Consider the following 13,709-nt stretch of genomic DNA (forward strand, 5'->3'; position numbering starts at 1 on the left):
ACAGGCAGAAGAAAATTAGGAGGTTCATCCAACCATGGATCGATAAGGTTTCTACTGGCTTGCCTATCTAACTCGTCTACCGCGCCGTTAGCTTAGAGTATAAGTTCTCGCACAGTTAGATGGTTTCATAGCATCAATAGGGTTTCATAGCATCAATTACCGCTTGCCCATGCACAATTAGATTGTTTGATGCTCCGATGAAGAAGCCTTCAGAGTCTCGCACAATGGCACCTAAGGTGGTAGTCTCATCAAAGGAAGTGTTGACATTCAACTTCACCATGTACGTCCTTCAGTGGTCGTTCCCATGCATGTCTTCTAATCCCAATATTCTTCTTTTTAGAGCCGACCCAAAATTAGCTGTGAGCACTGTAATTGACGTAGTCGATCTCTCAGGGGACTGAGCTCGCTTTCCGTTCACACTAGTACAAAATAGGGCTTTCGTTACAGGGCAATACTCACATTAGTCCCGGTTCAGTCACGAACCGGGACTAATGTGAGCATTGGTCCCGGTTCGTGCGGCTAAGGCATTAGTCCCGGTTCACCAGGGCCCTTTAGTCCCGGTTGGTGCCACGAACCGGGACTAAAGGGTGCGATGCCCATTAGTACCGGTTGGTGGCACCAACCGGTACTAATGGGCTTTGAGGCATTAGTACCGGTTCATGGCACGAACCGGTATTAAAGGGCCCATCAAACTCTACCCCCCTATCGCCTTTTCAGTTTTAGAAAAAACAACACCAACCGGTACTAATGGGCTTTGAGGCATTAGTACCGGTTCATGGCACGAACCGGTACTAAAGGGCCCATCAAACTCTACCCCCCGATCGCCTTTTCAGTTTTAGAAAAAACAAAAAAAAATGATGGAAATGTAAATAAAATAAAATAAAATAAGTTTTCCATGTGATATGTGGTCTAGTTGTTGATAAAATTAACAAATATGAATTTCGACTTTATTTGCAAAATCTCTCTGGAATTTCTTAAAATGGGCATAACTTTTGCATACGAACTCGGATGAAAAAGTTTTTTATATGAAAAATCATCTACTCGAAAAGTTACATCCGAATTTAACTGGGGAAACCCCATTAAACATTTTCAAAATCCTCAAAAACCTAACAGAAAAAAAGATACGAGGCTTTTAAGATCTGGAGAGGCAAAAAAATTCAAAAAATTTCAAATTGTGGTCAAACTGTGGTCAAACAATGGTCAAACTAATTATTCTAGAATATTAGTGTTACTAAATAATTATTTCAGTTTTTTTGAATTTTGGTCAAATCTGGTCAAACTGTGGTCAAACAATGGTCAAACTAATTATTTCAGAAATATTAGTGTTACTAAATAATAATTATTTTTTAAACAATAGTTTCAAACTCAAACAGTGAAATGTGTCACTTCATGCTCAAGCTAAATTCCTGAGGGTTAATAGAATTGACATCTTACTATTGTTAGGAAAACAACAAGTGCAGACTTGGAAGAGGGAGAATAGAACCCGGAAGTTAAGCGTGCTCAGGCTGGAGTAGTGAGAGGATGGGTGACCGTCCGGGAAGTTAGATGATTTGGAATGATGAGGGGTGATTAGAGATTAGAGGATAAATTGAGCAGTGATGAGGGGTGGTGATTAGAGATTAGAGGTTAAAATAATTCAAAAATTTGAAAATTAAAAAAATCGAAATTTATTTTTTCAAAAAAAAATATCATAAAATTTCCTTTAGTCCCGGTTGGTAACACCAACCGGGACTAAAGGTGGAGCTCCAGGCTGCATCCACATGGACGGCCTTTAGTCCCGGTTCGTGTAAGAACCGGGACTAAAGGGGGGAGGCATTAGTAACGACCCTTTAGTCCCGGTTCAAAAACCGGGACTAAAGGCCCTTACCAACCGGGACAAAAGCCCCCTTTTCTACTAGTGTCATATGTTTCCTTCATTCCCACCGAACGTTCCATGTAAACTACAATCAATAGTTTGAGTTGTGCATGACCAAGAACCGGTGATTTGTGGTTTGCATCACAAATTAAATGTTCCAGCAACACCTGTCATGCTGTATCAACTTGCAACACTTCCTTAATTAGTGGTTGGGGTCCTAGGGCTTTCCAAATAGATGTAGCTTGATCACAGGTTTAGAACATCGCAAATCCCCTACTCCATGCCCACATATCGGCCATTGAGCGCTGACCTTAAGAAGTCGATCCGCTAGGCATGCAAAGCCTTCCACACGAATTTTTACCCCTTGAATATAGCATGCAACTTCCACAACTTGCACAACACATGATTAGTATGAGTCGATTCGATGTCGGCCATTCTACGAAACTTATGTCCGTATTGATGCTCCGCTCTACATAATACTTCCTCCGTCTCAAAATTCTTGTCTTAGATTTGTCTAGATATGGATGCATCAAGTCACATTTTAGTATTAGATACATTCGTATCTTGACAAATCTAAGACAAGAATTTTGGGCCGGAGGGAGTATTACTTTACTGTCAACACTCTAGTCTTGGAGTGGTGCCGAACAAGGAACTCTTTCATCGATTTGGAGAAGGAAATTTTAAATACGCTTGGCGTCTACGGGCCAAAGCACATCTATCTCGTATCAACACTTCATTGCAAATTGTTACTACCTTGTAGTACCATTCAACATAAGAATAGTGCAAACCGACGACAGTCATACCAATTCATCACCAGATTAATGTCTCGTGGAATCATTGTCTTCCGATATGGCTATTACAAACAGAGAGCACGAATTCTACCATCATATACACACCAATACTCTGGTGCAAACTTCTAAGCAAGTAGCCCGGAGTAAAACATCATCACCACACCCATAATGACCCACCAAACTTCACGGCTATAGATGATTACGATCTAGTAATACCAGAAATAAGCAAGTCTGCAAACGTGTTCATGGCTAATGACGATTAGGGTCTACTAATAGTAGAAAGGAGCAAGCCTGCAAAGATTCCTTTTCCTCTGAAAACTTGCATCTCTTGGGATCACTCCTAAGTCACAAGTCACAACCACCAGCGGAATTGGAACTGTGGCTCCTTGCCACATTCCCCGGACATCTTCTCTTCATAGCTTCATCTGCAAATTACCCAACCCAAGATTTGATCATATATTCATATTGCCACATTGTCATATCAACGTTAAGCATCCAATAGGATAGTTTCAAGTACTGTAAATCTAATCTAAAGACCATGCCACTCATTTTCCATATGATTGTTCTTTTATGAGTATGAATCTTTCTTCTCCTTTCAATTGGTAGTGCTAACAAACACACAACTGATGACATGAACTTGCAATGTTGGAATTTAACTGTTCTCAAAGGCACGTCTACCAAAATGTAGTGGCATAGCACCACCTTACAAGTACTAGATGAGCGTCCAGGTACTGCCATGTCATTTATTTACATGATTAAACAGTTTACTTCTTTGTACTAAAGTATAAAAGCATTAAACCGAGTCACAGAACAGGAAACAGAGGCACGATGGCACTTCTACCAAAATGCAGTGGCACAGCGCCACATAGAAGTTGATAACTGTTAAAGGAGGTGAGCCATTTTACTGCCATGTTATTTATTTACATGATCAAACAGTTTACTTCTATTTACCAGCAACAGAACAATGGCACGAAGTCACAATTGACAAAAACAGGTAAGTAGAGTAGGCTCATATATGTCATAGCCAAAACTTGAAAACTTTGGATCTTTCCATGGAGTAAATATCGATGACAGGAGTTCTCAAGAAAGGTGCTTGCAAACCGTTTGGAGGCATGCAAATATTGTTATAATCTCACTCGCTGCAAAGATATAACGATCAGTCGATCACAAGGGATGATGGAGCACAGGCAATCAAGATTATTTTCCTCTAATACGTGGAAATTGATCATTTCTCTTATCATTACTTCGTAACAAAACCATATGGTAAAACTGCATCAGTTGGCTACTCACAAATTTAAGATCCATAATATAATACTCCCAATTCTATAATGAATGCTAATATGCAATGACTAGAGGAAATAGAAAAATCCTTGTTGGTTTAATATACGACAATACTCCATCTTAACAAATATCCACACCAGTAGGCAGTAAACTAAGATATATGACTCCATCCATGTACATGTGAGCCATATGATCTTTTGAATTGATGTGCATATTTCAAAGCAAAGGGAAAGAGATCTATGTATATACCTCAACAAAACTGCGATGGTGCTTTGCTGTCCGCCTGGCCCTGCCTCCAGGCACCAAGTGCTTGAGCCGGAAGGATAAAAAAGCAGGATATCGCGTTGATACCAATTATCCCCACATCCTTGAGTACAGAACCAACCATTTCTCCATGAGATATCGATCCCTCCACATGCGACAACGTGGCTAACAGAAGACCGGCGCCAAATAGGAGGAAGAATGAGAGGGTGTTTGTTTCCAGGGACATATTGGTTTAGGGACTTAAAAAAGTCCCTATAAGTCCCATCTAAACCAAACAGGAGGGACTTATAGGGACTTAAAGTGGTGATTTGGGACTTATCAAAAAAGACTCTCAGGAAGGAACTTATAGGGACTTATAGTGGTGATTTGGGTCTTTTAGCATGTCATTTAATAACCTCTAGCCCATGATAAATCCTGTAACAAACAGGTAGGGACTCGGGACTTAAAAAAGTCTTAGGACTTATGAAACAAACAGGGCCTGACACATCTAGGATCAATCCAAGCACCACATAGCGAGGTAGCCTGTGCGAGTCTGGAGCCAACTCCCACTTGATTGCTCCCAAGGCACCCTAAGGACGACAATTTCAGCAAAGCCACATGGATGGGCATGAGCATTTATGCAGATGAAGTGATGAACTCAAATGGAACACTCGTACTACTGCTACTCATCTGCTGATCTACTAGTGTTGTAATTCGGCCAGAATAATTAATTTGCATGATACCTTCTTGAATTCTGACCCGGATCCAGAGAGAACTGCAACCGCGTACGCCACGCAGAGGACGGGCATAAGAGCAGCGCGGCAAGCGCGAGCGAGACAAGGGAGCTGCAGGCGAAGACCACGAAAGCCAAGTCCATGAGCGTCTTGAGGAACAGGAAGGAGGCGGAGCCCTCGTCCCAGGCGCGGCGCGCCACCACCTTGGCAGCCTCGGCCGCGGAGAGAATCCACGCAACGGTGAAGCAAAGGTAGCGGAGGACCCCCGCCACGACGGGGAGGGCGCACTCGAGCGCCGGCAGCGGGTCGAGGACGAAGCGCACGAGCGCCAGCACCGCGACTACGATCCGCGGCGGCGGTGGCGGCGAGGGTAGCACCGCGTCGGCGACGGCCATCGATCCGTACGGAAAACCCTAACTCCTGGAAGCTCCCGGCCTTCGATGGGGGCTGACTGGGAGTGGGAGTGGGAGTGGCTGGGACTGGGAGTGGGAGTGGAGTGTGGTTGGCGCAGCGAGGGGGCGGGGGTTTCTGGGAAATGGGGACTAGCGATGAGCACGGGAGCTTTTGTTTTTTTTTGCCGCCAGCTCTTCCTTTTGCGGGTTCTCTAACCCATTTCCTCTGGTGGGTTCGGGTTCGAACCGGGTATGCGGCGATGGTGTGTTTGCTAGTTTACACCGGCTTATCTAAAAGTTCTAACCGGGTATGTGATGATGGATAGTTTCAATTTTTTGCAGGTTCAGTTAAATGCTGGAGAAGAAGCAGAGCAACGAGGTCGAGGTGGGGTAACACGGCCGACCGTGGCGTCTCTGACGTGGCCTCAGCGGGTATTGTTGTCCCAAGTTCTTTGTTCGTACCAACGGTAAAAATGTCAACCAATTCCGATAATATTGTACAGGATCATGGTTCTGCCGAACCTATACTCGGTGCCACACATCACAAGACAGCATTTTTGGAGATTGTGCATGGCGGGTGTGGTAGACTTTGGCGGGAAGGATCAACGGACATCCTGCGTTAATAAACCTACCGGACTCTACCATCATACCGAATAAAATAGTGGACTGGTCTCGGAAGAAACAAATGATGTCTCCCATGCAGTCTACTATTCACCTTTGTTTAGTGCATCGCTATGCGGGTCATCTGTGTCATGCATGCCCGGTCAAAACGAGAGGATTCATATATGTGCTTAGGGAGAAGGAATAGCATAATAAAAATATTAGAGTAGAACGACAGCTCACGCAAGGATTCTGTCTTGTACTATCCATGGTCTATTGCAAATAATTCTCTATAGATAATTGAAGAGCAATTCTAACTACAAGAAACTAAAAATATATAAAAAACTATTCGAAAACTAATCATTTTATAAAGAAAAATTATAGTAGCAGATGGTGAGCTCAAGCAAAGATTCCGTGATGTACTAATCTGCGGTGCTTCGTAAAAGGAAAAACTCCACAGATCTCTGACTAGTAATTCTAACTATACCATAGATCCCTGACTAGTAATTCTAACTATAAGAAACTCAAAAAATATCAGCTTTGTACAGGATACAGAACAAAACATATAGTTTATTTTTGCTAGAAATATTTAGAAACTTATCAATTTTTTACTTTAGCCCAAGAAGAACAATGGAGTTCTGGTCTGCTACGCTCCTAAGCTGGGATTAAAATGGTGAAGGAAGATGAATAGTGCCGACATGCAATATTTCTTTTTTTGTATCCTTGCCATTGGGCAACTGTGGTATAGTGGAATAGGGTGGAGTGCCAGGCCAACATGTCCTAAAAAATTTAAAGCCCGCCCAGGCCTAGGCTTCCCTACGGAGAGATGTACTAACGATGACAGTACATCATAAGAGAAATTTGAACCTTGACATGGCCCGTGTCCATATGTGAGCTACTCTAGATCAGACGGCGCTGATCCTAGGTTCGAACGAGCCATGGTTCAAAACCTCCTGTCTCAAGCAATTCTCATGTGTGGCGTGTCCATAATCGACTATTGTTCACATCACCCTTATCATTTTCTGAGTACAGTACATTGAAGTATTGAACTGCAACACTATCTGAATATAGTTCCTGAAACTGGGTTAACCCCAACAAGACGGTAGGGAAATTAGGACAACATGTTCCAGGGCACACTTTCCGCACGCCCTAATCTTCACCTCATGATCCGGACTCCAAGCTATATTCATGTTCATGATGAAACCCTGGGCTGTAAAGTGGTTATGGGTATGAACCACCTAGCCACCGCCATCCACTTGACTCCATGTGGCACAAAAATATCATCTTCAAAAACAAGTAATCGAATTAATGTTCCTCCAATCCCATTAGCTTGAGAAATTCAATGATATTATCATCCTTTCTTCTTTGGATTATCGCTACCCCTGCCTCTAGATGAGGAACTCGCCGCCACGGAGCACCACCAAGGTCTCACATGGGAGATCGGAACTCACATCGGGAGGACAGAAACCATACTCGCAAGGGACACATGAGAAAAACAATTCACCCAACCTTAAAACATAAATTAACTATTATTCTATTACACATGCCTAATGGTGAATTGGTAATGTTTGACTATGCCATAGTAATAATGGCACATCCACGGGGAGTGAAGGCAGGTGTTAGCCTAGTTTGTCCTAGCCGAAATATGTTTCACTGATTTCTTCTATTGTTGTCCACCGGAATGTAAAAAGGAATAGTTGTGGTTGAGGAATGATGCATTGAACTTACAATCCATCATGGAAAATATATATGCATGAAGCATAGAAGAGTTGCGTAACAAAACAACACAATTTGCATTTAGACAAGCAAGATTATAGTAACATAATTACTGCAATGCCAAATGTAGTCTGCTTATGTTCTCCCACGCTTTTTATTTAGTTGTGGACATGGTAGTTTCTTCTTATTCAAAAATAATAACCAGAACGAGAGCAGCCCCACTCGGTGTTGTCGACAACATCATGCTTCTCGGTTACATAGCAGGTAGGCACAGTAGTAGTACTCATCAACCTTGAAGGGAAACCGTCCTCGGTTTTAACCTATACCTTGTATTTCTTTTGAACACCTCAACGGTACACTTTATATTCTTTGCATCCTTGGGAAGAATAGTATAAAACTCACCCTTATGCATAAAAGTATACTTGTTTGTTCGTCCATTATGAAGAGCATTACGTCATGCTGCCACGGACGCCCCAAAATAAGATGACAGACATGCGGTGGCATAACGTCGCATTCCACTTTGTCAACATAGCCATCAACAGAAAAAGGCACCTTCACCCTGTGAGTAACCTTCACTTTGCCCACATCATTGATCCACTTCATATAGTATGGTTTTGGGTGCTCCCAAGTTGGCAAAGAAAGAGACTCCACCACATCCTTGCTAATCATGTTGCTAGCACTGCCGCCATCAATTATCAGTTTGCACACTTCTCCCTTGATGGTACATGCAGTTTGAAAAATACTCCGTCGTTGTCCTTGTTCAACAATGGTCTTGTCATCTCGCTGGACCTTATGTGCTAGCAAACTCTCCATATCAGGATCATCTTGAGGATAACATAGTATGGTATCACCATGACCTCTTTCGACTCCATCCTCTAACTTAGGTGTCTCATCTTCAGATTCTGAAATATATTCTGCATCCACAAGTAGAACCCTTCTTTGATTGGAACATTCATGGTTCATGTGTCGACGTCCTCCACACTTGTGGCAAATAATATTATGGTGATGAGAAGACGTTGCACTAGATGAAACTTGAGAAACCTCCTTTGGCGCAGCCGCCACTTTGCTCTGTTCAATGTTTCCCGACTTATAAGAAAGAGTCGGTTTAGCACTAAACCCACCATCAATAGGAGAAGAACCACGTCGCCCACAGTTGTAAGTTGGACGAGTCTGATGGGATTTCTTTCCCCCACCTTTGCCAACGCCCCAATGGACTTGGAGGGCAAGAAACCAGCCCCCTCCACCCCTATATATAGTGGGGAGGCGCATGGGAGCAGCACCCCAAGCCCTGGCGCCTCCCTCCCTCCCGTGACACCTCTTCCTCCCCGCTTGCGCTTGGCGAAGCCCTGCTGGGATCCCGCTACTTCCACCACCACGCCGTTGTGCTGCTGGATCTCCATCAACTTCTCCTCCCCCCTTGCTGGATCAAGAAGGAGGAGACGTCCCCGCTCTGTACGTGTGTTGAACGCGGAGGTGCCGTCCGTTCGGCGCTAGGATCATCGGTGATTTGGATCACGACGAGTACGACTCCATCAACCCCGTTCTCTTGAACGCTTCCGCGCGCGATTTACAAGGGTATGTAGATGCACTCCCCTCTCTCTCGTTGCTAGATGACTTCATAGATTGATCTTGGTGATACATAGAAAATTTTAAATTTCTGCTACGTTCCCCAACAGTGGTATCAGAGCCAGGTTTATGCGTAGATTCTATGCACGAGTAGAACACAAAGTAGTGGCTTTTGCGTAGATAAGAAACGTTCTTGCTAGAAACCCATAGCAGCCACGTAAAACATGCAACAACAATTAGAGGACGTCTAACTTGTTTTTGCAGGGTATGCTATGTGATGTGATATGGCCAAAAGGATGTGATGAATGATATATGTGATGTATGAGATTGATCATGTTCTTGTAATAGGAATCACGACTTGCATGTCGATGAGTATGACAACCGGCAGGAGCCATATGAGTTGTCTTAATTTATTGTATGACCTGCGTGTCAATGAAAAACGCCATGTAATTACTTTACTTTATTGCTAACCGTTAGCCATAGTAGTAGAAGTAATAGTTGGCGAGACAACTTCATGAAGACACGATGATGGAGATCATGGTGTCATGCCGGTGACGAAGGTGATCATGTCGCGCCTAGAAGATGGAGATCAAAAGGCGCAAGATGATATTGGCCATATCATGTCACTTTATGATTTGCATGTGATGTTTGTCATGTTTACATCTTATTTGCTTAGAACGACGGTAGCATAAATAAGATGATCCCTCACTAAAATTTCAAGAGATGTGTTCCCCCTAACTGTGCACCGTTGCGAAGGTTCGTTGTTTCGAAGCACCACGTGATGATCGGGTGTGATAGATTCTAACGTTCGCATACAACGGGTGTTGACGAGCCTAGCATGTACAGACATGGCCTCGGAACACAAGCAAAACACTTAGGTTGACTTGACGAGCCTAGCATGTACAGACATGGCCTCGGAACACAAGAGACCGAAAGGTCGAACATGAGTCGTATAGTAGATACGATCAACATGGAGATGTTCACCGATGATGACTAGTTCGTCTCACGTGATGATCGGACACGGCCTAGTCGATTCGGATCATGTATCACTTAGATGACTAGAGGGATGTCTATCTAAGTGGGAGTTCATTAAATAACCAGATGAACTTAATTATCATGAACATAGTCAAAAGGTCTTTGCAAATAATGTCGTAGCTTACGCTTTAGTTCTACTAAGATATGTTTCTAGAGAAAATTTAGTTGAAAGTTGATAGTAGCAATTATGCGGACTGGGTCCGTAAACTGAGGATTGTCCTCATTGCTGCACAGAAGGCTTATGTCCTTAATGCACCGCTCGGTGTGCTGAACCTCGAGCGTCGTCTGTAGATGTTACAAACCATCTGACATACACATTTTGATGACTACGTGATAGTTCAGTGTGTGATGCTAATGGTTTAAAATTGTGGCACCAAAGACGGTTTTGAAACTTCACAGAACATATGAAATGTTCCAAAGACTGAAATTGAGAGTTCAGACTAATGCCCACGTCAAGAGGTATGAGACCTCTGACAAGTTTCTTAAGCCTGCAAACTAAGGGAGAAAAGCTCAATCGTTGAGCATGTGCTCAGATTGTCTGAGTACTACAATCACTTGAATCGAGTGGGAGTTAATCTTCCAGATGAGATAGTGATGGTTCTCCATAGTCACTGCCACCAAGCTATTAGAGCTTCGTGATGAACTATAACATATCAGGGATAGACATGATGATTCTTGAGCAACTCGCGATGTTTGACACCGCGAAAGTAGAAATCAAGAAGGAGCATCAATTGTTGATGGTTAGTAAAACCACTAGTTTCTAGAAGGGCAAGGGCAAGAAGGGATACTTCATGAAACGGCAAATCAGTTGCTGCTCTAGTGAAGAAACCCAAGGTTGAACCCAAACCCGAGACTAAGTGCTTCTGAAATGAGGGGAACGGTCACTGAAGCAGAACTACCCTAGATACTTCGTAGATGAGAAGGCTGGCAAGGTCGACAGAAGTATATTGGATATACATTATATTAATGTGTACTTTACTAGTACTCCTAGTAGCACCAGGGTATTAGATACCGGTTCGGTTGCTAAGTGTTAGTAACTCGAAATAAAAGCTGCGGAATAAACGGAGACTAGCTAAAGGTGAGATGACGATATGTGTTGGAAGTGTTTCCAAGGTTGATGTGATCAAGCATCGCATGCTCCCTCTACCATCGAGATTGGGGTTAAACCTGAATAATTATTATTTGGTGTTTGCGTTGAGCATAGACATGATTGGATTATGTTTATCGCAATACGGTTATTCATTAAAGGAGAATAATGGTTACTCTGTCTATTTGAATAATACCTTCAATAGTCTTGCACCTAAAATTAATGGTTTATTGAATCTCGATCGTAGTGATACGCATATTCATGCCAAAAGATATAAGATAGTAATGATAGTACCACATACTTGTGGCACTGCCACTTGAGTCATATTAGTATAAAACGCATGAAGAAGCTCCATGTTGATGGATCTTTGGACTCACTCATTTTTGAAAAGATTGAGACATGCGAACCATGTCTATTAGTATATATGCATGAAGAAAGTTCATACAGATGGATCATTTGGACTCACTTGATTTTGAATCACTTGAGACATGCAAATCATACCACATGGGCAAGATGACTGAAAGGCCTCGTTTTCAGTAAGATGGAACAAGAGAGCAACTTGTTGGAAGTAATACATTTGATGTGTGCAGTCCAATGAGTGCTGAGGCACGCAGTGGATATCGTTATGTTCTTACTTCACAGATGATTTGAGTAGATGCTGAGAATATTTACTTGATGAAACACAAGTCTGAATTATTGAAAGGTTCAAGTAATTTCAGAGTGAAGTTGAAGATCGTCGTGACAAGAGGATAACATGTCTGTGATATGATCATAGAGATGAATATCTGAGTTACGAGTTTGGCACACAATTCAGAAATTGTGGAAATTGTTTCACGACTAATACCGCCTGGAACACCATATTGTGATGGTGTGTCCGAACATCATAACTGCACCCTATTGGATATGGTGCATACCATGATGTCTCTTATCGAATTACAACTATCGTTTATGGGTTAGGCATTAGAGACAACCGCATTCACTTTAAATAGGGCACCACGCAATTCCGTTGAGACGACACCGTATGAACTATGGTTTAGAGAAACCTAAGCTGTCGTTTCTAAAAGTTTGGGGCTGCGACGCTTATGTGAAAAAGTTTCAGGCTGATAAGCTCGAACCCAAAGCGGATAAATGCATCTTCATAGAATACCCAAAACAGTTGGGTATACCTCCTATTTCAGATCTGGAAGCAAAAGTGATTGTTTCTAGAAACGGGTCCTTTCTCGAGGAAAAGTTTCTCTCGAAAGAATTGAGTGGGAGGATGGTGGAGACTTGATGAGGTCATTGAACCGTCACTTGAACTAATGTGTAGCAGGGCACAGGAAGTTGTTCCTGTGGCACCTACACCAATTGAAGTGGAAGCTTATGATAGTGATCATGAAACTTCAGATCAAGTCACTACCAAACCTCATAGGACGACAAGGATGCGTACTACTTCAGAGTGGTACGTAATCCTGTCTTGGAAGTCATGTTGCTAGACAACAATGAACCTACGAGCTATGGAGAACTGATGGTGGGCCCGGATTCCGACGAATGGCTGTTAAGTGTCACCATTAAGAAAGCTCGTTACCGGCAAGTCACTTTACTCGTACCGTAACGCATGATCCCGTGGCTAACTCCTTAGTCACATTGAGCTCATTATGATGATGCATTACCGAGTGGGCCCAGAGATACCTCTCCGTCATACGGAGTGACAAATCCCAGTCTCGATTCGTGCCAACCCAACAAACACTTTCGGAGATACATGTAGTGCACCTTTATAGCCACCCAGTTACGTTGTGACGTTTGGTACACCCAAAGCATTCCTACGGTATCCGGGAGTTGCACAATCTCATGGTCTAAGGAAATGATACTTGACATTAGAAAAGCTCTAGGAAACGAACTACACGATCTTGTGCTATGCTTAGGATTGGGTCTTGTCCATCACATCATTCTCCTAATGATGTGATCCCGTTATCAATGACATCCAATGTCCATGGTCAAGAAACCATAACCATCTATTGATCAACGTGTAGGAGATATGCCCTAGAGGAAATAATAAATGTTATTGATTATCTCCCTATTCATAATTATGTTTATGTTCCATGCTATAACTGCTTTGGTTCCCGAGCCCGTATATCCATAAAGGCTCTGGGGAGAACCCATATGCACGTGTGGAATAATAAACGGTAAAATGTATTCCTAGTCGTGCCTCTAAGACTAGCTCAAGTGTTGCATAATGATTATGTTTTCCCAATCATGGGCATGTCTATGCCAAGCAACTTTGAGGGCACAATGTCAGGAAGGACATTTGTGTTGAATCGACCCAAATTGATGTTATGCTATGAGATACATTCGTCACAAGTTAATGGTTTATAACACAGAGATAGTTAATGTTTGCATAATTCCTTAGACCATGAGAGTATCGAGTTT

General features: G+C 42.8%; 1 protein-coding gene across 2 annotated transcripts; it reads right to left on the reverse strand.

Moving 5' to 3' along the window:
- Positions 1-2,655: 2,655 nt before the first annotated feature.
- On the reverse strand, positions 2,656-5,385 carry LOC120973516 (uncharacterized). 2 transcript variants are annotated; one of them, XM_040399245.3, is made up of 3 exons: positions 4,914-5,374; positions 4,177-4,356; positions 2,656-3,071 (listed from the first exon to the last, which is right to left on the reverse strand). In XM_040399245.3, the coding sequence occupies exons 1-3, from the start codon at positions 5,297-5,299 to the stop codon at positions 3,068-3,070; spliced, it is 570 nt and encodes a 189-aa protein (XP_040255179.1). In that variant the 5' UTR covers positions 5,300-5,374; the 3' UTR covers positions 2,656-3,067. The 2 variants fall into 2 exon arrangements, with proteins under 2 accessions (XP_040255179.1, XP_045088553.1); XM_045232618.2 differs by lacking the exon at positions 4,177-4,356 and having other exon boundaries at positions 4,914-5,385.
- Positions 5,386-13,709: the final 8,324 nt, after the last annotated feature.

This window comes from Aegilops tauschii, chromosome 2 (assembly GCF_002575655.3).
Source record: "Aegilops tauschii subsp. strangulata cultivar AL8/78 chromosome 2, Aet v6.0, whole genome shotgun sequence".
Taxonomy (NCBI): domain Eukaryota; kingdom Viridiplantae; phylum Streptophyta; class Magnoliopsida; order Poales; family Poaceae; genus Aegilops; species Aegilops tauschii.